This window comes from Vipera berus, assembly GCF_964194415.1.
Source record: "Vipera berus genome assembly, chromosome: Z".
In the NCBI taxonomy this organism is placed as follows: Eukaryota; Metazoa; Chordata; class Lepidosauria; order Squamata; family Viperidae; genus Vipera; species Vipera berus.
The window spans coordinates 92,125,109-92,151,472 of NC_138205.1; the positions used below are offsets into that span (position 1 = coordinate 92,125,109).

The 26,364-nt window shown below is 36.4% G+C and overlaps 1 protein-coding gene across 1 annotated transcript in view; it reads left to right on the forward strand.

The window, feature by feature from the left end:
* The window catches only part of SKAP2 (src kinase associated phosphoprotein 2), a 141,039-nt gene that overhangs the window by 76,571 nt on the left and 38,104 nt on the right, over nt 1-26,364 (forward strand). The window contains exons 5-9 of the mRNA XM_081343192.1: nt 8,815-8,892; nt 10,393-10,476; nt 14,358-14,482; nt 15,373-15,436; nt 15,851-15,967. Coding sequence (XP_081199318.1) covers nt 8,815-8,892; nt 10,393-10,476; nt 14,358-14,482; nt 15,373-15,436; nt 15,851-15,967 — 468 coding nt within the window. The remainder of the gene's footprint in view (nt 1-8,814; nt 8,893-10,392; nt 10,477-14,357; nt 14,483-15,372; nt 15,437-15,850; nt 15,968-26,364) is intronic.

Below are 26,364 nucleotides of genomic sequence, written 5' to 3' on the forward strand. Positions count from 1 at the left end.
TATGAGAAGGAGAATGACTATCTAATATTGCATGTATTAACAGCAGCAAGAATAGCATTTGCCCAATACTGAAAAAATGAAAACTTACCAACTGAGGAGATTTTAATCAAGAAAATTTTGCAGAAATGGACAGATTAACCTTAGAGATTAAAGAGAAAGAGGATTCAATTTATTTTAAAACATGGGATACATTTTACCAATGGTTAGGAAAACGAACTAGCAAGAAATGAATGTGATATGTTATTTTGAATATATATTAGTAAGGAGAATGATATGTATTGACTAATTGATACTGTTTATGATTATCGTTTAGCATATATATTATAGCTATTTACTGTTATATTAATTAGTGTTAATTGAACATATGTATCCGGACAATAGTCTGTTTGCTAAAGCTTGAAAATGTTACTGGGGGGGGGGTGCAACCCCAAAGTTGTTCCCAACGCCGTTCCTACCCCAATCCCGACCCTAACCCCATCCCAAATCCTGATCCTTACCCTGGTTGTATCCTCTTCCTAACCCTATAAAATTCAATAAAAACTCTTATAATTTTTTTTACTAACTTTAATGTGTCAAAAGAGAACATTGTCATGTGCTTATTTTTTTAAAAGCAATAGCTATTTTATGTAACTTTATAATTTAACCATTTTGAAACTGCAGGATAAAGCCATTTGCTAACAAAGCATATAATGCTTTAATAAAGGTTTTCCAAAATTTAATAACCAGACAGTTTTGTGTTATCCATGCAGAATAGATTTTAGAAGCCTATTATTAATAATCCATTATGCAGTTTTTGAAAATTTGACAGGATAAAAGTTAGGCATATTGGCTAGATTCACATCTGTAAGTTTTGCTTGCTGAAACCGCAATTTCTGAACTACAAATAGGAGCTATATGCCAGTGAACATTTATCTTCACATAAATTTTGCCTTTATATTTTGAACATATTGTTTTGTGTCTCTCATCTAAACTCTTTCACTCTTAACAGAACTGTTTTAATTAGTCTTTTTTCATAAATAAAAATAGTTTCCACCAAACGTCAGAATATCATATTTTGAATGTGTGCCACTGAGCTACATATCCCATAATTAGAGGGATGAGGCAATGCTATTTTGGTCTGAAAGGTCACCACTAGATTCTGCTTTATATACAATAGTATAAGCATGGCTAGAGTAATAATGGCCTTTGGTTATATTTGTAGCATACTAGTAAAAAAACTACCAGAAGTACAGGCAGGATTTCGAAGAGGCAGAGGAACTAGAGATCAAATTGCTAACATACGCTGGATCATGGAGAAAGCTAGAGAGTTCCAGAAAAACATCTACTTCTGCTTCATTGACTATGCTAAAGCCTTTGATTGTGTGGATCATAACAAACTCTGGCAAGTTCTTAAAGAGATGGGCATACCAGACCATCTTATTTGTCTCTTGAGAAACCTATATGTAGGCCAAGAAGCAACAGTGAGAACTGGACACGGAACCACTGATTGGTTCAAAATTGGGAAAGGAGTCCGGCAAGGCTGTATACTGTCGCCTTGCCTATTTAACTTATATGCAGAGCACATCATGAGAAAGGCAGGGCTAGATGAATCAAAAGTTGGAATTAAGATTGCCGGAAGAAACATCAACAACCTAAGATATGCAGATGATACCACTCTAATGGCAGAAAGTGAAGAGGAACTAAAGAGCCTCTTGTTGCGAGTGAAGAAGGAGAGTGCAAAATGTGGGTTGAAACTAAACATTAAGAAAACCAAGATCATGGCATCTGGCCCTCTCAATTCCTGGCAAATAGATGGGGAAGAAATGGAGGTAGTGACAGATTTTATTTTCCTGGGCTCCAAGATCACTGCAGATGGGGACTGTAGCCAAGAAATTAAAAGACGCTTGCTCCTGGGGAGGAAAGCCATGGCAAATCTAGACAGCACACTAAAAAGCAGAGACATCACCCTGTCAACAAAAGTACGTATAGTCAAGGCTATGGTCTTCCCAGTTGCAATGTATGGCAGTGAAAGCTGGACCATAAGAAAGGCTGAGCGCCAAAGAATTGAAGCCTTTGAACTATGGTGCTGGAGAAGACTCCTGCGAGTCCCTTGGACTGCAAGGCGATCAAACCGGTCAGTCCTAGAGGAGATCAACCCTGACTGCTCTTTAGAAGGCCAGATCCTGAAGCTAAAACTCAAATACTTTGGCCATCTAATGAGAAGGAAGGACTCACTGGAGAAGAGCCTAATGCTGGGAAAGATTGAGGGCAATAGAAGAAGGGGACGACAGAGAATGAGGTGGCTGGATGGAGTCACTGAAGCAGTAGGCGTGAGCTTAAATGGACTCCAGAAGATGGTAGAGGACAGGAAGGCCTGGAGGAACATTGTCCATAGGGTCGCGATGGGTCGGACACGACTTCGTAACTAACAACAACAAAGTAAAAAAACTGTCTTAACACTGTCCTTACCTTAAGCAGAAAAGTCTGAAGGTAGCATAGGTGTGAGTAAAGCTAGTAACTTAGCATTATTTTTGTTTTACTAAACAAATATGAAAGCCTTGAAGCAACAGAAGTCAGTATTCTGAGGCCAGTTTGATAACCACCATGGCATATGGAAAATTATAACTGAGAACATAAAAGATATGAATGATAAACAAGAAGAATTAACAATTGTGTTTAGAAATTATATATATATATATATATATATATATATATATATATATATATATATATATATATATATATATATATATATATATGTTGTGAATCTTTGTAAGTAAAAGGGGGGAATATGTGATAGATCTGGATGAAGTGGTGTTGTGCAGGCAAATTAAGATATAGATTTAATTAAGCATAATGGAGTTACTGTAAATGCATGCCAGAATGCATGACATGGATTTTTCATTCAAGTTATTATGGAAGAATATGAAAGTGGGAATCTATAGTTGATAAAAAAAATGCATGTTTGCAGTGTTTATGTATGAGCCCAAGGCAGTGAACGGAATGCTCCATTACCAATTACCAAGTGCTGTATTTGAAAATGTCATGGAATAGTTCTGAAATCCAGTCTCTCCCTCCCTCCTTCCCTCCCTCTATATTCCATCCTCCAATACAGCAGTTCTTTCCAGTGCACCTACATGTTTTTCACACCTTTTCCCCCCAGTAAGTTTCTCACCAAGCATCTTGTTGAAGAGTTGCATCTGCTTCCCAAATGAATAATCATCTTACAACCCTCAAATAGTCTTTACTATGATAATTTAGCTTTTACAATAGCTTTTAAGTAATATAATGCACTGTCAAATGCATCTCATAACCCAATAGCATGCTATCTTTTAAAAATGAAATATGAAACATCTTTTTGCACTTATTTTAGAGCTGTTATTATTTTGATGCATACTCTGCATACTCTGTTATTATTTTGATGTATACTCTGCAGTCATTTTGCAATACTCAGTAACTAGTGATTCAGATGCTTGGAAACTGGCTGCAACCAATTATGTTGGTTGCAGCATCCCATGATCATGTGATTACAGTTTGCAAGCTTCCCTACTAGTTTCCCACAAGCAAAGTAAGAAGACTGCATATCGGTCCTGCAGGTCATTTCCATTCCAAACAAAAATTAAAACTAACAAGAAAATGGTAAGAGAACACCTATTCGACCTTGACAAATATAAATCACTAGGACCTGACAGATTACATCCCAGAGTTCTGAAGAAGCTGGCAGATGTTGTCTCAGAACCATTGCACCACATCTTTCATAAATCCTGGAGCAGCGGGAAAGTACCTGAGGATTGGAAAAGGGCTGATGTGGTTCTCATCTTCAAGAAAGGGAAAAAAATGGACCCAGGACCAATCCGTTTAACATCAATACCTGGGAAGATCCTAGAAAAGATAATCAAAAATCAGATCTGCGAACAACTAGAAGCAAACAAAAGTTATAACTAGTAGCCAGCACGGGTTTGTTAAAAACAGATCATGCCAAACCAATCTTATTTCGTTCTTGGATAAAGTGACTAAACTAGTAAACCAGTGAAATGCTGTGGACATAGTATACTTAGATTTCAGTAAGCTAGAAAAAGATGGAAGAGACAACATCACCACCAGATGGATTTGTAGCTGGCTGGCAAACTGTACTCAGTGAGTAGTCCTCAATGGTAGTACATCCACATGGAGAGAAGTAAGTAGTGGGGTACCACAAAGCTCTGTCTTAGGCCCAGTAAGGGAATTGATAAGGGAATTGAAAGGGAACTCATCAAATTTGCAGATGACACCAAACTGGCAGGAGTAGCCAACACCCCAGAAGACAAACTAAGGATCCAAAAAGATCTTGACAAACTTGAACAATGGGCCCTATCCAATAAAATGAGTTTCATTGTGGAGAAAAGTAAAGTTTTACATTTAGGCAGGAAAAATCAAAGGTACAAGTACAGATTGGGCAAAACCTGGCTCAAAAACAGTAAGTGTGAGAGGGACTTTGGAGTCTTAGTGGACGATCACTTGACTATGAGCCAGGAGTGTGCAGCAGCCACCAAAAAGACTAATACTATCCTGGGTTGTATAAACAGAGGCATAGAATCAAGATCACGTGGAGTATTAGTACCGCTTTATAAAAGCCTAGTAAGACCACACCTGGAATATTGCAGCCAATTTTGGTCACCATATCACTAAAAAAACATTGAGAGTTTGGAAAAAAATTCAGAGAAAAGCAACTAAGATGTTTAAAGGCCTAGAGACTAAAACATACGAAGAATGGATGCAGGACTTGGGTTTGGCTAGTCTAAAGAAAAGAAGAAATAGGGGAGACATGATAGCAGTATCCCAGTATTTGAGGAGCTGCCACCAAGAAGAGGGGATCACGTTATTCACCAAAGCCTCAGAGGGCAGGACAAGAAACAATGGTTGGAAACTGATCAAAGAGAGAAGCAAGCTGGAATTAAGGAGAAACTTCCTGACAGTGAGGACAATTAACCAGTGGAACAGCTTGCTTTCAGAAATCATGGGTGCTCTATCACTGGAGATTTTTAAAAAGAGGCTAGACCAGACATGTCAAACACAAGGCCCGGGAGCCAGATCCGGCCTGCGAAGTGGTTTTATGCGGCCCGCAAAGCCATCCTGGAAACAGTGAGGGAATGGCCCCCACTGCCTTGGCCCTGGCCCAGAGACCCTCCTTCTGCCAGAGACCCTCAGATCTGTCCCACTCCTGCCCAGGCCCCATAGGCACTCTTGATGCGAATGAGGTAGAGCTGGCCATGCCCACCCAGTAGGCCATACGCACTTTAGCCACGCCCACCCAGTAGGCCACGCCCACCCAGGCCATACCCACCTGGCCCCCTGAGGGCAACTGCAGTGCTGATGTGGCCCTCAATGAAATTGAGTTTGACACCCCTGGGCTAGACAGTCACTTGTCTGAGATGGTATAGGTCCTCCTGCTTGAACAGGGGGCTAGACTAGAAGACCTCCAAGGTCCCTTCCAGCTCTATTCTATTATTCTATTCTATTCTATTCTATTCTATTCTATTCTATTCTATTCTATTCTATTCTATTCTATTCTATTCTATTCTATTCTATTCTATTCTATTCTATTCTATTCTATTCTATTCTATTCTATTCTATTCTATTCTCATTACTTTTTCATCCACCTGCCCACATTCCATAGCACCTATCCATGAAGTCTGTCTAGCTTCCCACCCATAGCTCTTGCCTGATGACCCCCTTGCCTAGAAATCTTGTCTCTTCTCACATCACAATCCTGTGACATCTTTGCTTAATAATCTGGGAGTCTTGGAGTTATGATAGCAACTGGAGTATTGCTATCTCTATGTTATATGGTCAAATGACATTTTATGAATGTTTTGCTTAGCGAAGGAAATTATGGCCCCAGCTGCCTTCATAACTCAAGAATTACCACTAGATTATTCTGCTTTCTTGTAGATTTTTATATACAGTACTTCTAAAATGTTCAGCTAATAAATACTTTTTCTTTCTAAGATATGGCAATCATTTTTAAGGCAGCCTTCCCCAGCGTGATATCCTCTAGATATTTTGGATTATATTGCCCATCTCATCAATCCAAGCAAGAATGGACAATATTGTGGTATGGTGAAACTTCTAAACACTTGTTAATCAGAAGTAGGCTTTGCCTTGAAGCCTGGTTATGTTATGCTGGCAGGATACACCGGTCTTTATCATAAATGCTACTAATTGAATTTAATAAACAGTTAAGGAAAGTAAACTTGTAGATAATCCTTTGTGTGTTATGAAACATAAAAGAAAGCTCAGAAAGGGGAAAGTCAAAATCTGACTTTTTGCACTAGACAGCAAGTAATTTTGATTAATTATAATTTGAAATGTGGTAATATGATGTACAGCTGACTATCTTAAAATGGCTCACAAAAGGACTCCAATATTATAGACAAATTCTCAGTAAAGTTTTACAAATGCCATTTTTCCAGTTTTAAATCCCAAATTAATTAAACTTGGAGTACACCGATTGGAATTACTGGAATTCGTTGGCTACAAATATTTTAAGTTACACAAGTGTCAATGTATCTACCCAATCATCACTAATACAGGTCTCACCCATAGTCTTCTTGGTGTCAGATGAATTTTTTAAAAAAATCATGTAAAAATAATGCATGTTTTTGTGTCTCTTGTCTTGTTTTTAACTAGTTATTTTAGCAGATAACTGGTTTTTAGTATTCTGTTTTTAATACCCCGTTGCTATATTTAATGATATAGCTCTTCAGTAGCTTCCCAGGTAATTTCTGTAGTGGAATAACTGAATCAATAAATTAGGGAATACAGAAATTTAACAAGGACTCCTGATATAAACTCATAACAAGGAAGGGAGAAAACAGTTTACTTAGAAATTAGGAAAAGTGAAGACAAGAAATGAAGGGTGATGTACTATCACAGCATCAGTGTGAATAAGCAAAGGACATATTTTGTGCTAAATAATACTGCTATGACATTTTGGAAACGAGATTTCCCTGTAACAGATTGTCCAAAGAAGCCTTTAGTCTCTTTACAGATAATATTTCTGGACTGGACAGAGTACTCTCTAGATTTCCCAGTCTTTTCCATATTAATTTTTCTCCAGTAGCCCAAAGGCCTTCAGATGATGCTGTGAGTAACATGATTGCCTATTGTGTCATGCTGAGAAATGATGATTCATATTGCCCAGTGCCAAGCTGGTCCTTGATGCCAAGAGCTCTTGGTAATCATTGTAAAAGGCTGACAGTTGGATAATTGCCGGCTTTGTAGTTTACTCCATCTGATCCTTTGAAATCAGTGCTATGGGTTCTGTTAACTACTGTGATGTAGAAATGAGCATATGGGAACTAAAGAGAGGAAATTAATTACTGTTCAATTATTTGTAGTATTTGTTAATATGTAGGAAACACGCAACCAACGAATATAGCCAGGTTCAGCTATTGGAGTATTATAATGGTGTAAATTAGCAATTGTCAGGTGTTCATTAATGTCAACATACATAGGATTCTTAAGGGGATCAATGTTTACTCATTCCTAATCTAGAGAGAGAGTTGGAAGCTTCGGAAATATCTAAGTCTGCTTCAAACTGGAATAAATCTATGCCTTGTCATAAATGAGGAATCTTGATCTCAACTTTATGGTTGCTCTTTAAGGGTCTTCTATAGATGGAGTCCGCAACCCTGAGTCATGACCCCCTACCGGGCCTTGAACTGTTCAGAACTGGGCTTTTGAAATTGTGAACAAGTGCATGCATGTGTGCATCCCTACTTGCACGAGCAGTGGGTCAGTGCGTGCATGTGTGCTCAGTTTGCGTGAATGGTGGGCTTCAAACCATCCTCTCTTCCCCTCTTACTGGTCCATAAAGCCGGAAAGATTGGGAACTCTGTTATATAGCCATTCTTGACAGTTAGGTTATGCTTATAAGAGAGCTGATATTGAGCAAAAATAAAACAATATGAACTTGTCTTTCTAAATTTAATAATTATAATAAATGCAATTGAAAGAGCAATGCTAAAAATATGTTTAGGTCCAGTGTGTATACATACATACACACACACACATATACGTGTGTGTGTGTGTGTGTGTGTGTGTGTGTGTGTGTGTGTGTGTAATTTTATACCCTCATTCTTCTCATAGGGCATTCAAAATAGCTCATTAAAATTCTATACATCTGCCACCTCTAATAAATAATTGCGCTTTACATAAAAGCCTGAAATGGGTATTAACAATTTCCTACAACTAGGAAAATGACAGCTGAATTTTTAAAAAACACATTCAACTAAATTTATGAGATTGACTAATTGTGGATGATACTTGAGAAAGATCTGGCAACTATGATTGATTTTAAATTTGGGGAGTTTAATTGTACTTAAAATATGTGGAGAAAATATAATATTGCCTAATGAAGGCTGCAAAAACTTAGAGGCCAGAGAGATCTTTTTGATTGTTGGGAGGGAATGATGGAGAGAAAGAAATAACATTATCCTAGACAGAGGTATGGCTGACTGCCTGGAATCTTGAACAGAAGTGTCTGTGCTGCAGCATTAATTTTCTTAATGGTAAAAGCAGATGATTTTCTTAACTGATTAATGTTCCATGTTCTACTAAATAAACAATCCTTCTGACTATACCAAAGAAAAGGAACTCGAACAAAGTAAATGCTTCAGTAAATTTTAACTATTTTGTAGCCCAGTTTAATGTGTGCTAATGAATATAAACTACTAATTTCTATATTCATATAAACCAAACGTACAGTCATTAGTTAGTATATATTTTTATCCAGTAGGAGATTATTTCATAGTGCTTGAAAAAATTGTTCTGTATGTCCCTTTCTCTTTCCAGGACATCAGTTTCTTCCTATTGCGGCACAAGATCTTCCATTTGTTTCAGTATCTGGATATTTGGAAAAACGTAGAAAAGGTAAATTAAAAAAAGGTGATAGAAATAATACTTTAAATTTTTGTAGTACTTGCAATCATTTTGTTTCCAGAGGCAAATGATTCACTTATTTTGGAAAATATTGAAAGAATTTAACCATAATTAAAAATATAGGTGGAAATATAATGAACATTTCTTGCTGGGAGTATAGCTTCGTTGTATCTGAGCACCATGGACAAGAGAAGTTTGTTGTTACTATTTTTACTCCCTGCCCCTTAACTTCAGGGATCATCACGGTTGTATTTTATGTATTTTATTTTATTCATTAAGTTTATATGCCACCCATCTCATTGTAAAAAGCAATTCTGGGTAGAGTACAATTAAAATAATAATTATTGAAATATTAACAAGATTAGATATAAAACTGGAAAAGCCAGAGCAAGAATGGCACAGTGGTGGCATCCTCCCTATTAGTCCACCAGCCACCTCCAACATAAAGTGCTCCCAACAGGGCCCCAAGCCAACCAGCAGAGCCAGGTTTTAATGTTTTTCTGGAAGGCCAAGCAGATGGGGGCAGATCTTGCCTTTGTTGGCAAGGTATTCCAAAGAGAATGGAGACATGGCAGAAAATGCTATTCTTCTAGAACTCATCAGCTGAAAATCTTTAATCAATGGGATCTGTAGCATGCTCCTTATACTGGAAAAAATGTGTTGTGGGCCAATCCATTGGGACAAGACAGTTCCTCAGATAATCTGGTTTCCATGCTTTATAGAACTTTAAAACATGATAACCAATACCTTGAATTGGACCCAAAAGCAAACCAACAACCAACTATCCAACCAAGCATATTATTCTTGATTCCAAAGACAAGAGAAATGTCTTGGCTCTGTAATGTAGATCTTAGATTCAATTACAATAGCTTTTCTATCATACCATTATTTCATCATAATTTAAAAAAAAACATTTTGAAAAAACACATTGTTCATTCAATGCTAAACAATGGATGCTGCTATTATTAGCCACATTCTTGAGATAATAAGATCATGCATATCGCTAGAAGTTTATAAAATGAAAAATAATATCTTACAACAGTAAAAATAATTTATTGGTCCTGATGAAAATGGAACATTTAAGAATTTTGAAAATGAAAAAAGGGAAATAATATGTATACAGTATATGCAACTTAAGCTTCAGAGCCTCTGAATTGGATATATACATTCTCTTATGCATTATCATATAATCATTCAAATGTAGAGTTGGAAAAGAGCTCAAAAATCACAGTTTATCCTGTGCCCAGTACAGGATCTCCTTAAACATTTCAAATATCTATGTAAGATCAGTTTGAAGATGTGAGAGAAATGTATCCGGGGTAGGTGCCAAAGTGGGTGAAGAATAATCTTTACTTTTGGCAGTCCTTGCCTATATTCATATTTGCACCAGAACGTATCTTTTCCAATTGCACATCATGAATTGCTTATTTTGGTCTGTTTGTAATTAATAAGTTTTGTTGTAAAAATCTGTGTGAATTATTTTAATTGCAGATCACAGTTTCCTTGGCTTTGAGTGGCAAAAACGTTGGTGTGCTTTGAGTCGAACAGTTTTCTACTACTATGGAAGTGACAAAGGTATTGCAAAATATAGGGACTATTTTGAACGCTACTGAATGGATATTAACAATTAACTGTTTGTATTGCAAAATATAGGGGTTATCTTGAATGTTGATTAATGGGGATTAACAATTAAGTCTTTAGAGGTCTCAGGGGCCTCTCTATTGTTTAATTGCATACCAGATTTACGTGCAATTTTCCTGGCTTTCATATAATATAGGTGCTGGTAATGACCTATAAAGCCCTAAATGGCTTGGGTCCGGGATATCTGAGGGAACACCTGCTGCCAGCATCACATTCCCTTCGTCCAGTGTGCTCCCACAGAGAGGGCCTTCTCAGGGTGCTGCCGGTAAAAGATTGCTGGCGGGTAACACCCAGGGGGAGGGCCTTCTCAGTGGGTGCGCCTGCCCTCTGGAACCAGCTGCCCGTGGAGCTGAGGTCTGCCCCCGACCTCCGTTCATTCCATTGGGACCTGAAGACCTGGCTCTTCGAGCTCTCTGGCCCAGGCTGAGAATTTTAATTTTAATTTTAATTGGGGGCTTTTACTTTTTCAGGGACTGTTGTAATTTTTTTTTAATCGTTTTAAACTTTAGTATTTTTTGTTTTAATTACCCTGTAAACCGCCCTGAGTCCTTCGGGAAAGAGCGGTATACAAATCTAATTAAATAAATAAAATAAATAATTCTCCATGTGCTTCCAGATGGTGTAAATATACTGTCTTGATGAAATGTTCTCTTACCTTCTTTCTTATTTCCTTTGGAATTTTACATGGGTCTTTTTTTTCTGAACTTTGATCAGCTTTCAAGATGTTACAGCATTATCTTGTTTAGTTTCCTTTGGTAATTCTTCCTCCTCCCACCACTATCACCTCAAATATGATTTCAGCATTTTGGATCTGTTGAGTATCATTAGGTTTCATTTGGATCTAGCTGGAAATAATGAGAAACCTCTACAAGACATTCTCTGTTGCTATAGAGTTTTATATTTAAGGTTTATTTCATTCCATGGTAAAACATTTTTTAAATAAAAATTCAGGTGATGTATCATATAGCTGCACAATCTGGTAAGAAAATGTTTCAGGATGATGTGTATAAGCTGTCCAATGTCAAAAGAATCAAAGGAAAATTTATTTGCTTGTGATGGTTTAAAATCTGGATGCTACCAAAAACTTAGAAGCAGTTGAAATTTATATTACAAATACAATGTGGCAGTGTTCATCAGGGAGCACAATAGATGTTTTCCTTAGCTTACTGTAGTTCTTTAGTTTCTTCCCTAGCTTTCCAATTTTCTGCCATTCACAATTTAATACTTAATAATGAAGGACAGCACTGGAATCCATATAACTTCAATATTGTTACAGTCATTTCAAGTCCCAGGATGTCAGACAAATAAATCCGTAACATTTCTTTATAAGCCATAGGAGTTTGGACCATTTTCAGGGGCAGTCTTGGAAAAAGCAACATCCAACAGTTTATAGAAATGTATTGCTGGTAGATACGGTTCATTTTTGAGATATTGTCATTATATTTTCATAGTTCCTTTACTTAGGAACACTATTTTGACCCTGTTCTACACCACAGTGAGAAAGTGAAAGAGAATCACAACAATTACATTTACATCAGGGGTCTCCAACCCCTGGGCCACAGACTGGTACTGGTACATTGCCTGTTAGCAACCAGGTCGCACAGTATAGGTGAGTGGCAGGCAAGTGAGTGAAACTGAAACCATTCTCGCTCCCCCTGATCCATGGAAAAAATTGTTTTCCATGAAACCATTCCCTGGTGCAAAAAGATTGGGGACCGCTGGTTTACAGTATATCTCAGACACCTCCTTTTCTCTTTTTTCTCTTTAATGAGTGGACTGGTTGGTTAACTAGGGCCTAAGATAGAAGCTGTTGAGATAGCTTAATTCATGATGACTGTGAAGGAGAAGTGTAAAAAATGAACAAGATCACATGTTAGTTTTGTCTCTGGTTGACTTCATCCTTCTTGCCATATATTTCTGTTATTGATCATGGGAACAATTAAGCTAAAAGCAAGTACAGCATGTTTAATGTCAAAACTCGATTCAGAAAATGTGTGCAATTAGTGGTGTCTCCACTTACTGTTTCCATGTGGTTTAGAATATTACCAAAGTTGTAAAAAATGCATTCCCAAATTATTAAGGGACTATCAGATCACTCAGAAAACCGAAACTTGGTTTAGCAGTTGTTCAACATATACTACTTTAGAGTACTTGATATATTTGTAATGGGATCTTCGACACATAAAAGTCAAAATGAACTACAAATCAGGGTTTGAAACTTAACCTAGACATAAACAACAAATTTAAATACAAAGATTTTTAAAAACCCTAAAGAAAATACATCAAATAAAAAGGAAAAAAAAACCAAAATGTGCAGAAAGGAAAAAGGGTTACAAGAATCACAAGAGTTTAATAAGAATCTTTTCCATGGGAAAAGATTTTGAATTCTTTTTTAACAAGTGATAGGATGAGATATTGACGTGTGAAGTTTGGACACTAAAGGTAACCATAAGGAACTAGATATTACAATTAAATTTGTCTTACTAATACTCAGGGAAGCAAATTATTTTACTGTTGGACATATTGAAGGATATTTTTAACAATGGACTTGGAAAATAATAGTGTAGGTATAATGTAGGTATAGTGTAGGTATAGGTAGACTATGTTTAAAAGATGTTATAGAAGAGGAACAAGTTTTACTTGACAAGAATGAGATTGATTTAAAAGTGAACTTAAAATGACCTCCTGTAAGAATGATATGGACTGATATAAAAAAAGATACTGCACTAGAAAGACAAAAAAAATTGGCTAATTCTTAATAATTAAAAGGATTATATAAATAACAAGCCAAGAGAATTACATGGATAATTTTCTTATGTTGAATTTATAAGAGAATTTGTTAAAACTTTGAAGAATTTTATAAAGAAAAAAAAATGAAATCAAGTTCAAGGACAAAAGGAAGGAAGATAAAGTTGATTTATTTGATCAATGTTAAAATAGATATTGCTCATGGACTTTTGCTGATCGGGACTGAAACAAGTCTTTAACGATTGCTTATAGATAAGCAATATAAAAAACGAGATCAATTGGCTGTACTCTACAAGATAAATTACTAAACTTGTTTATGCTTGTTGTTAAAGGGTGAATTCATTTCTTTATACAGTTCTTTTTTCTTTACCAAAAGCTGTATTTTTTATTTCTTTTTTCTTTCTATTTTTTCTTTGCTGCAGCTTTTGTTATTTCTTTTGATTCTTTTTTTTAGTTTGCATTAGTTTTTATCTTCGCAATTTAAAAACTCCTGTTTAAAAAAGGAGTTTAACATGTTGCCAATTCACATTGAACAAACGGCACAATAAACCCGTAGCTATAGCTTTTCCATATTCAATTGCTTTGGTCACTAGGTGAAAAACACCTTTACAAACTCCATTTGAAGTTCACTTTTTGAATTCCGTTACTGGGGCAGGTATAACAGGGAGATCTTTGCTGGATCAGTGATTACTGAACCAAGAAGAGACACTGATTTATGGAAGACTTGTATTTCAAGTTCCAGGTTCCAGTTCTTGATTCTCTTCCCCACCCCCGTGCTCCCCACCCCAGTGAGGCATCAGTGTGTGCACTTCACGCTAAATAAGACCATCTGTAAGGATCATCCTGTGGGATTCTATAAGCAGCCTTTTCAAAAATGTTCTTTGTAGTTTTTCCTTAAAAAAGTTTTATCTTTCAACCATCACTAAATCCACTCACAATAATGTTTAACCCAGTCTATTGAATATTCATGAAACAGAAAAACAAAATCTGAATAAATGATAACCTGGTGAGACATTCATTTTCAATGTTGCAAATGAAATTCTATCTTTACTTTTCATCTACAACAGACAAACAACAGAAAGGTGAATTCGCTATAGATGGCTACACTGTCAGAATGAATAATACCCTTCGGAAAGACGGAAAGAAAGATTGCTGTTTTGAAATCACTGCTCCTGATAAACGCATTTATCAGGTTGGAGTTTTTATGTTGTCTTGAAATTAAATTGATAAAACTGTTACTGTTCCAGTTATGGAGACATTAATATTTTGGTAAAACATTCCCTGACATGTTGGAAAAAGAGCCTGGGTGGGGATGGGGAATGGGAATCCTTTATTTTCTTACCTTGTAGATTCATATAATAAATTTTGCAGAAAGATTGTTCTAATACTAAATTTTTGGATAAGAACAGCTCTTATGTCATATTTATCTGCTGGTTCATTTTACTGCTTACATTTAAGTATCTGTTATCTAATAGGTTTGCCTGATTTCTTGAATTAATAATGTTGTAAAATAATTGAATATAAATTCTTCAATGTTTAATATGTATTGCATTGCTTAGAGGCCTAAGGGGGAAATCAAAGTTAAAAGTATGCAATGTGAGATCTATCAGCTAGGCATCAGTGTGAAATGTAAGTTTAATAAGTTTTAAATATCTGAGATTGCAGTTGAAAGCCAGTTAATTAAGTTGTCAGGTACTATGTTGGAATGTGACAAGAACATTTTTAAGAAAACTGTACCCAGCAGTCTAAAGAAATTCATGGGTGTCTTCTAATTGTCAAGGGCAAATTTTGTTCATCAGTCCTGGTTTTGACATTGATGAAGAGAAGCAGCTTTTTTTATGCACAGCTGCTGATCAGAGTTCTAAATCCATCATCCTCTGCTTCAATTACATAAATTTGTCAAAATTAACTGTACATTATAAGAAGCATCCTTGCAAGAAAAGTACCAGAAGACATGTAAAGAATTACTAATGGTGTCTCGAAGAAATGACCAGAATGCTACTTTTTTGGTTTTATTAATATAGTGCTGGTTATGTTTTGATGCTCATGATTATTCTTCTCTAAAATGAAATTTCTGAACAGTTTACAGCTGCTACTCCCAAAGAAGCTGCAGAATGGGTAGAAAGGCTGAAATTTATATTACAAGGTATGCCAGTTGTTAAGTCACTTTGCCAATAATGTATGCTGAAAATCAAAACTTCCTTGTTTTTTCTTTGTTGATCATGTGATTATTGTGTTGTCATTAATAGTGTATTTTCTTTTTCATCTATGTATATTTATGAAAGGTTAAGGAATCCTCTCTACATTTAGGAGTAAGTGCCATTGTACCTAGTTGACTTCCCTTCCAAAGAAGCTTAAACAAAGTGTTCATTCCTAATTAAAGTGCTATTTAATTAGTAGTATTTGTAGTGTTTAATAAGTACAATTAGAAGGGATGTATTGTATTACTTTGATATGAAAATTGAAGGATGTGAGCATATCTTCTGCCCTAGAGAGTTCCTGGTGAATGTACCTGGCTAAAGTGCCTGAATATCTTTTCTATGTTTTGCATTTTTAACAGATATGGGATCTCCAACTATTCCAGAGGAGGAATATGATGACATTGAGGAAAATTCCATACCTCCTTCTCAACCAGGAGTGGAACCTATAGTTGATGACATTTATGAAGAGCTTCCAGGTATTTTTGTTCCAGTTGGTTGAAAGGGCTGTGAAAATTGGTGATCATTCTTTGTATACTAGCAAGTAGAATTTAAACAGATTTCACCAATCTGGTGCCTTCCAGGCATATTTCGACTAGCTGGGAATTCTGGGAATTGCAGTACCAAAATTTAGAGCAGATGAGGTTGGAAAATGTTTTCTTAGATGGGGGAACAGTATGTAAATCCTACCTCTTGGACAAGTCATATACTTCTGTCTCAGTTCTGTATAACATTTGAATTCAGATATTTGTAGCATCTGGAGTAATAGTAGTAATAATATTTTAAAATAAAAGTTTCATATAGGGGTATAGAAATTATAAAAAATAATCTCTTAAGATGATTGACTCATTAATGTTATTTCTGAAATGCAATTGTTCAGAAAATTGACTCTCATATTGACTGACAGACTAACTGCCTTATTTGGTCATTTTTTAAAATTTAGTCTATAGTTTTTAATCACATATGTTTCACTCTTTCTATAATTGTCACCTATTCCTTGATACTTGAGATTATGCTTTTAAAGGAGTGACAGGGTAACTTGCTTTGTTTGCTTTTAAAGAGGATCTGCTGATAAATAATAAATAAAAGCAGTGGAGCTGTGCTCGAATTTTTCTACATCTATTTACAGAAATCAGATTATGCTAAGGTTTTTACTAATTTTTTTATCCATCTAGTTATGGTCAAGATTTCTAGTTCTTGACAACTAGATATAAATCTCATAAAAATATTTTTATGGCTCACAGAGATGAAACTCATTGTGGTGAAAACAAAATGGCAAGAGGGGGTTCATAAGGGTATAAAATCACATGGAAATGAGGTTTCACTCTTAAAGTTGTATAGAAATGAGATCTTAAATAGAAAACTAAATCATTTCTGTACTAAATGTAATAGGAATGTAAACTGTAGTCATAGGAGGCACTGGTGTTATCAATCAGAAGCTAAGTGATACAGTATAAATTACATAAATGCATGTTACATAGTAGGTATTTCCAATCTTTGGAAAATATAGTTTGCATTAAATTTAGCACACTGTATAAGGAAAGGGGCATACTGAAAAGCATTGTTTTTGACAGATGGGTTTAAGATGCTATATACATATTTGTCTATTCTATAAAAGTTCCTTTTGTGGCTTTTGAAGACACATCAGTCAAAGGATATACAAATTACATGAAACAGGACAGAATTGTCATGCATTCTTGTTATTCCCCTTCTGGAATTAAGAATTGGCATTCTTTTAAGTAGGCAAATATTACCAACTTATTTGTTTATTCAAGATTTTCTTTTTTTCTTCTGTTCAGTCTCCATTTTTCAGAGACTGCCTGGACAGTCCTTGCAGTTTTCTTGACAAGGTTTTTCAGAAGTAATTTGTCATTGCTTCCTTCCTAGGGCTGAGAGAAAGTGACTAGCTCAGAGTCACCCAGCTGGCTTTGTGCCTAAAGTAGGATTAGAACTCACTGTTTCCTAATTTTTACCCTGATACCTTAGCTGCTATCCCAAACTGGCCCTCAATTCAAGTTGATATTTAAGCTGTAATTCCATAACTCTCTCAGAGTAAATCCCGTGGTATTTAAAGCACATTTATATCTGTGCAGATTATACATTGGATGTTTTATACGTCTCTTGATGAGAAGAATGGAGCTGATTATGTGAAGTAGAAACTAAACTATTGATTTCTTTTATCAGTTAAATAAACCAATTTTCCCAATTGTAAGCCATAACTAATGATGTTTATGCTATAAATGTCTTTCTTTTAATTAATATCCCCAATAGCATGGACGTCTACTGCCTTTGCTACAAGTCCCTTGCTTTCACTTGTAAACTTTTAACACTAGTAATTTTACAAACAGACTATCTCTGGATTATCTTATATCTTGCTTCATTTTCTGACAACTAGCAGCAAACCTCTTATAGACCCTTTCAAGCCTAATTTGGTTGTGAAGCATTTTCTACCTCTAGAGAATTTCTACTTCGTAAAGTGCATTGCACACCCAGCCTCCTTAATGTTAAAACAAGCAGTGGGATTCCTTAAGGGAAATTAAGAAGTAATTTAGGTTGGAAAGTGATTGCATTGATGTATAAGAATTGCACAGAAGTGCAATACCAAAGCACAGTTACTAATCTACACCTATATACTGCAATGCAGCCCAAGATTGTAAAACTACATATTTCTAGCAGTACCTTGGGACATTGGGCTTTACTGAATTTAATCAGGTGTTTGCTGCAGTATCTGTTTTAGTGCTTTATATCTGGCCCATATCCAAAAAAAATAAAATAAAACCATGCAATTAAGGGATTCCTGGCTCCTTCATTCTTAAACAGCAGCTTTGCCCTCAGTATCAATTTGAATAGAAGGAAATTTTAGAAGAAGCTGCTGATACGGCTTATGAGAAGTAGCATGGACTTTCATAAGCACTGATGTGCTCAAGCCCCTGGGTGTACCTAAACATGTCTCTTCCATCTAATGTAGATAATGCATTATTTGAAATATAACAACATTATTATTTAATTCTAAGAATTACTCATAACAATACAATTTTATTTGCACCTTTGCAATTTTATTTGCACATGTATTTAAGATCTCAACATGCCTATAGAACTCTGGTTCAAATAACACAGAAATTGTCTCCTTTATTACAGATTAGATAAAATTACATATATTCTGGGTTTGTCTGATTCTAAGCAATATAGAGCTCAGCTAGTATAATCTGCTATATGCTTGGAGAGAGCCCTTTAAGCTCTCTTCTTCAGAAATTTCCCACAGAGTATTACTTCACTGTTCATTCTGATCTTTGTAAGATTTCAGCCCCAAATCCCAAATGTCAGTAATAATTGGACATTGGTATCAGTCACAAGTGTAATAAAACTTGCGACATTTGCAGCTTCAGTTCCTAAGCACGTTTGGCTCCTGAGCTTTTTGTGCTTGACAAACCCAGTGGTATATCATCTCCAAAAGCAAGATCTTTTGGGTAAGGTTGATATAACAAGTTTTTTTTTAAAAAAAAATCCCATTTATATCCCGCCCTTCTCCGAAGACTCAGGGCGGCTTACAATCTAAAGCACAATGTGCTTAGCAATAGCCTTCATTCTATGTACAGTTGCAAGAAAAAGTATGTGAACCCTTTGGGATTATGTGGAGTTTTGCATGAATTGGCCATAAAATGCGCTCTAAACGTCATGTAAGTCACAACAATAGAAAAACACAGTCTGCTTAAAATAATACTACACAAACATTAGCTGTTGTCATGTTTTAATTGAACATAAGATGGAAACATTCACTTTTTCTTGCAACTATACATACCTGCTTATTAGGGTTTTCGGGGGGCCCCCAAGCGGCATTATTACAAAGTCAGCTTATTGTCCCCAACAATCTGGGTCCTCATTTTACCTACCTTGGAAGGATGGAAGGCTGAGTCAACCTTGAGCCTGGTGGGATGCGAACCTGCACTAATTGCAGGCAACTGGTGTTACTTAAGGAGGCATTAGCCCACTGCTCCACCAAGGCTCTGTGTATAGCTCAGTCTTGCTTTCTAAAAACCTGAAGAACAAGAAGGCAAAGAGCTTTCCATTATTACACAGTTTTGGTTATTTTTTAAATTGTTAGCTTAAGATGAATTCATTGTTTTCTTGTATTTTACATTTGGGTCCAATATGAGTTTAATGTTGGCATCATGCACTACATGGAAGCAATGCAAAGAACAGGATATAAGGGCAGAGGGAGAGGATAATGGAACATGGATAGGTCTTCTTCCAGCCTACCTACATTCTTGGAATGCTGTTTGAACAAAATTCTCTTAAGTATAATTCTCTTAAGTACAATTATTACATAGCCAGGTTTACCATCGGTTATTTTATATACTTTATTATATTACTTTTATGGTTTGCAGCCTAGCATTTGAAATTGTTGTCTCCAGTGCAGAAGCTCTCAGTGTACATGCAAAACAACAGAGTAATAATAACCATAATATTTATACCAAAAAGACCAGGTAGTAGAAAAGATAAGGATAGTAATAATACAGTCATGCCACATGGGCAAATATGCTTAGACATAAGACAGTGGGAATTAGGTGTTCAGCAAAGTGATGGTACGATGCAAAAAACTGTCTATGTGTCTAGTGGTTTTGCATGCCGTGCCCTGCAGTGGCATCCTAAGGGAAAGCGTTAAAACAGTTTATGTCCCGGATGTGGCCAATGATATTTTTCAGGCTTTTCTACACATTTCCTGTTTCATTTGTTAAGAACTAAATCCTCATCTTTTCAGAGTAAGCTTCTCTTTGCTGCTCTGATCTCCCTTGTTAATACATTCCTGGCCTGATTGTAAAACAAAAACCTACAGTGCTACCTTGGTTCTCATTGTTAATTTGTTCTAGGAGGCACAATGAGTACCATAAGAGATGAGTACCAGCCAGATTTTTCCCATAAGGAATGTAGTGAATCATAAGACAGCTGACACTGACAAGTTCTAGCTTGTGAGTTATCAAACAAATGATGAGTACCAGGACAAAATTGAGTTGAGTACCAAATTCAATGAGTTTCAAAGCAGTTGAATACCAATGTACCACTGTAAAAGAAACTGGAGCAATTTGGGGATGAAGTAGAATGACTACTCTTAGGTTGTTCATATTGCCTGAATTATAAAAAGGAGTTATTTTTTTTAAAAAATGGTTGATTTAAATGGAATTTTTTTAAAAAAATCAGATGATATTTTAGTAAGTAGTACAGTATTGTATTTGATTTAAAGCTGTGTGCAGAACTTGTGGTTCCTCAAAGATCCCTCACCATTAGTTGCACTGGCTAAATGAGATTTGGTCTCCTGCTTTAAATCTTCTGAAGAGTTTCTCCTCTCTATTATAGCGACTATAACACTGATTTTTGCATATTAAAATATACATTATTTTGGATTGTGCTGTTTAATTTTGAAGCAATCTATAATGAGAGAAACTACTAAGCATTATGTTTCCAAAATTTTGCTCTGGATTAAAATAAGTAATAAAATAAGTAATCTCACTACTAATACTGCTCAATTTTTTCCTGCTTTGAATCAGCCAACATAAAAGTACTTTTGACATTGATTTGCAAAAGCAATATAAGATGGTTGGATGCTTATGCAAGAATGAGAAACCAATGTTAGAGAATCTTGTCATGCTAGAGAAACAAAAGTAATTTTACTTATGTTAACAACCTTTTCATTGTTGACCTCATTTCTGGCAGCTGTTACACTTTATATACTTTGCTTAGTCATGAAGGTGTTATTTATTTATTTATTTATTTATTTATTTATTTATTACATTTATATCCCGCCCTTCTCCGAAGACTCAGGGCGGCTTACAAGCTTAGCAGTTATTCATTATGCATCTAGAGTATAATGTTTCACTAATACTTAGGCAAACAAAGCTGATGTCTTTCATGACCATAATTTGTGATTAGGAAGTAAGGTAAAGAAAGCATTCCTACACAAAGTATACAAGTCATATCGTCCCCAGTGAAAGATTACCTCAAAAATATTGATTGTATTTGTGTGATTTTTATATTATGCCAGTCATCTCTTTGAGAGAATTCTGTACTCAAAAGCCAATATCTAAATTATTGAAAAGATTTCAATGTGTAGTATTGTAGAAACATTTCATAGTCATAAGTGTAAAAACATTTTATAGTCCTAGGATGCGTGCAACATTTGTTTTTAATATCACATATTTTACAACTTTAAAAGAAAATTCAGTATTGTACTGTAAATGCTGGTTAATGATAACCAGTCAAACTTTCCTTAGGGTAGAATGATTTATAGCAGTGAGGATCGTTAGAGGAAATTAGATGGTTAGAGGAAATTCATGTGCATCCTCCTCCTCAAAACTTATTCCAGGCAATTAGATGTTCTTGAACAAATTTTAGTGGGAAGTACAAAACTACAGGAAAAGCAAGAGGACTTCTTACTGTACGAGCAGAACTCTATTCAGGGAACATTAAGTTTTGTTCTTCTTCTATAGATATAGAAATAACTTAGAGAGTATAAAAATATTTTATGGAACTTGTTAAATGCTAAATTGCTCATTTCCATTTATGAATAATGACCATAAAATATATTAATGACAGGATGGCATCCAGATCAGAGATTGGTGAACAATTGGAGCAGCCTTTAGCATGTATATTCCCATAACAAGTCCTGTGAGTTTTAAAACCATCTCAGCTACTGTATACTGAACATAAAAGTATATTTTCAGAGATGGAGACTTCCATGCATCTCTTTATTCTTCCAAATACCTGTGTTTCTTTTCAAGTGCACCACTTACAGATAGGTAGCATCTATAACGTCCTCCCATAAATTACAGATTATTGTGATAGATTTGTAATCTACAGTAGAATATTTCTAAAGACCAGCTCAAAAATTACAGAAATGTACATGTTTTAAAGATCTTTGGATAGATCAACATACTCTATCTGTATCTATTTAAGCACAGATGGATTTTATATGCTCCTTGTAAAATAAGAGTCAAGATTAAAAGCAGTCATGGATCTTTACAGTATGACGTTTGAATGCCTATGGTATCCAAACATATTGCATCTAAATTCTCCTTGTACATTTCATGATTTCAGATCAATTCAGCCTTTCCCCCCATTTTTCTACCTTTCCTTTCCTTTCCTTTCCTTTCCTTTCCTTTCCTTTCCTTTCCTTTCCTTTCCTTTCCTTTCCTTTCCTTTCCTTTCCTTTCCTTTCCTTTCCTTTCCTTTCCTTTCCTTTCCTTTCCTTTCCTTTCCTTTCCTTTCCTTTCCTTTCCTTTCCTTTCCTTTCCTTTCCTCTCCTTTCTCCTTTCTCCTTTCTCCTTTCCTTTCTCCTTTCTCCTTTCCTTTCTCCTTCCCTTTTCTGAAATCTCCCAAAACTTCATCTCTGATACTATTTTCAAAGTAGCTTTCTGAAATAACTGTCATGGTTAAATATCTTTCTATTGTTAAATCAGAAAACTTGATTGCAGTTTATGATTTGAACACACTCATATTTAGTTTCCATGCTGTTTTTAAAAAGCATGTTAAAAACATTGTTTGATACTAGACAATATTCAATATTGTCTAGTCTATTTTAGCATATTAGTAATTAGTTTTGTGTTTTTCCCAAACAGCGCACTTGTCTTTTTACACAGAAGTATTTTTATATTATAATCCTTAAAACCACACTCACATAAGAACGTCTGTACATCATTTTATTTATTTTGTACCTGTTTGTCATTAGTTGAAGCACATGTTTCTTTTCTCCTGAGATATGTCCAGAAACCTGAGTATTATTTTTATTAATTACATTTTCTGATCTGGGTCTACAATTTTGGAGGTTGTGTCTTTTGGCAGCTATGTATGGACAGGTACATTTATATATATGCAAGTAGGCTATATACACTCGTTCAGTTGAAATTGGCAATATTCAGTTACCAGATGGGAAAGCAAGACATTTCCCCGCTCCCCTTTGGGGATTAGTATCTCTTCCTGCTTCTGTTTTTTTCATCTTCTGCCTACAGAAGTCTAGCTTTGTTTCATTGAGGTGCTAATTCTGCACATGTATTCAGGTGTTGATGCTGGTGTGTGGTTTTAAAAAAGAGAAAAATAGCTGAAAGGGGAAAAGGCCATGTGAGTAGGAAAATGTCAAAGGAGGTTATTTATTTAACATATGGCAGCGTTCCATTACCAGGAGACTAGACTCGACGTATGAGCACCATTGAGCCAGAAATTTGTGTTGCTAAGTGAGACATGTGTTAAGCCCCATTTTATGACCCTTCTTGCCACCTTCTTGGGTGAATCGGTGCTGTTGTTAAGTTAGTAACACGGTTGTTATGTGAATCTGGTTTCCCCATTGACTTTGCTAGTCAGAAGGTTGCAAAAGGAGATCACATGACCCCAGGACGCAGTAGACATTAAAAATATGAGTCAGTTGCCAAGTGAATTTTGATCACATGACCATGGGAATGCTGCAAGGGCCTTAAGTGTGAAAATGATCATAAGTTCCTTTTTTCAGTGCTGTTGTAATTTTGAACAGTCACTAAACGAACTGTTGTAAGTCAAGGTCAACCTGTTCAGTGTAGCTCCACACTCAGAAGACTTGATGGCATTCTGCAGTGTCATCCAGGGCCAATGTCCCCTCGCATTCAGATGTCACATTTGGCTAGCTCTGGCATTCGTTGAATGCATACTGCCTCTCGAAGTGCTGTTTTTTTTCCTACTAAAGTGGTACCTTACTTTGGAAGATCATATAGTGGCTGTGACTAGAGGGGCTTTCGTCCAGGTTCGCCTGGTGCGCCAGTTGCGGCCCTATCTAGACCGGGATGCCCTGTGTACGGTCACTCATGCGCTCGTGACCTCTCGTCTGGACTACTGCAACGCTCTCTACATGGGGATTCCCTTGAAGACCATTCGGAGGCTCCAGCTGGTACAGAATGCAGCCGCGAGAGTTGTCTTGGGAGTTTCCCGATACTCCCATGTTACACCTTTGCTCCGCGAGCTGCATTGGCTACCAGTTGTCTTCCGGGTGAGATTCAAGGTTTTGGTGATGGTTTTCAAAGCCCTACATGGCATGGGTCCGGAGTACCTCGGGGATCACCTGCTGCCGGCGTCAACTTCCCTCCGCCCTGTGCGTTCCCACAGAGAGGGCCTCCTCAGGGTGCCACCGGTCAGAGAATGTCGGCTGGTGGCCCCCAGGGGGAGGGCCTTCTCTGTGGGCGCCCCGGCTTTATGGAATCAGCTGCCGGTTGAGCTCCAGATGGTACCTGACCTTCGCTCCTTCCGACGCGGTCTGAAGACCTATCTATTTGAACAAGCCGGCCTGGCCTGATGGGGGATGTGTTGGGGTTCTTATTGTGGATTTTTTATTACCATCTATTGTTTTAGCTCGGGCTCCTATTTAATTCTTTTTTAATTTTTGTATTCTGTATTTTTATATGTGCCCTGTTCACCGCCCTGAGTCCTTCGGGAGAAGGGCGGTATACAAATATAATAAATACTAAATACTAAATACTAAAATACCTGTTTATTTATTTGCCTGTAGCATGCTTTTGAACTGCTAGGTTGGCAGATGCTGAGGCAAGTGATAGAGTCCAAGCTGTGGTAGAACTCTAACTGCTGGAGTTCAGATCTTTTCTAGTGTCATTAAACCACCGAGTCATGGCACCTGGTCTGTACTCTAGTGGAGGAAGTAAAGGAAGTGGATGCTGCAACCCATTGCTTTTCATAGTAGGATCTGAAATATTCTTTTTATACCTCACGTTACAGGGGCTGCATGGGGGCACAAAAGACAGACAGGAGAAGCTGAAGGGCCTCCTAGTTCTCCTTCTTTCCTAAAAATAAATAAATAAATTCTCTTCCATATAATGAATGACTTGTTCTCTTATGTACCATCAAGTGCCATGTGCGACAACTGTATTCTTTTAATTTATCCATTTTATGCTTTATTCTTCCAAAAAAAGACCTTTTCTGTTTTCATCTGTTACCTGTGCATATTTTTCGCTTTTTAGTTTAAGCACCAAAAGACTGAAAAATTTACAAGCCAATTGGAGGAGATAAAACAGGGTATCTGAAACAAGGCTTTAACATTAGAAAGATGCTTTTAAAGTAAGGCAGCACTATACGGTCATTCAGTAGCTGTGGCCTGCAGGTTTTCAAGGCTTCTTTCTGCTCCTCTTAGAATTTTCTCATGAATTAGTCATGTCATACATGTTAGTGACGCCTTGGTTATCTAGATCTTTGGATTCTGACTTTTGTACTTATCTTTGTAGATGTGTATGAAATGAGTAATATTAACGTTCCATCCTTGGGTTCAGAAATGTTAAACTGTTAAAATATTAGAAAATTCCTCTAGGACAGGTGTCAAACTGCCGGCCCGTGGGCTGGACGCGTCACGAGGAAACCGTGCCCACCCCATTGCCGGCAATGGAGAAAAAGCTCCGATACGTTGCGTGATGTCACATGACGTTGCAAGTTTGACATGTCTGCTCTAAGGTCATGGTTCGCTTCTATCTGGAAAAAAAATACCATATTAGTTCTGCTATCACTCCCTTAAGCTAATCCTTTGAATTTTTTTTTAATTTGGTATCTTAGAAATCTCGTTATGATCTCATTTTGAAAGAAATGCTAAATGCCGATTTAAACTAATGATTTTTGTGTTAATGGGCAGTTCTGGGAGTTGAGATGTACATACTTAAAGTTGCCATGGTTGAGCAATATTGCTAAAAAAGAACATGAAAGCTGTCTTGGACTAACACATATCAAAAATGCCCAAGAGGTATACTTCAGTTTTTGCAAGCAGAACTAAAAGAGTAGTGATTCAAAAAGAGATGTAAAGCAGACATTCCCTCTCTGCATTTGTAAGTCTTGCGGAACTTAAATGGTTAAATCTGAAGTGGGA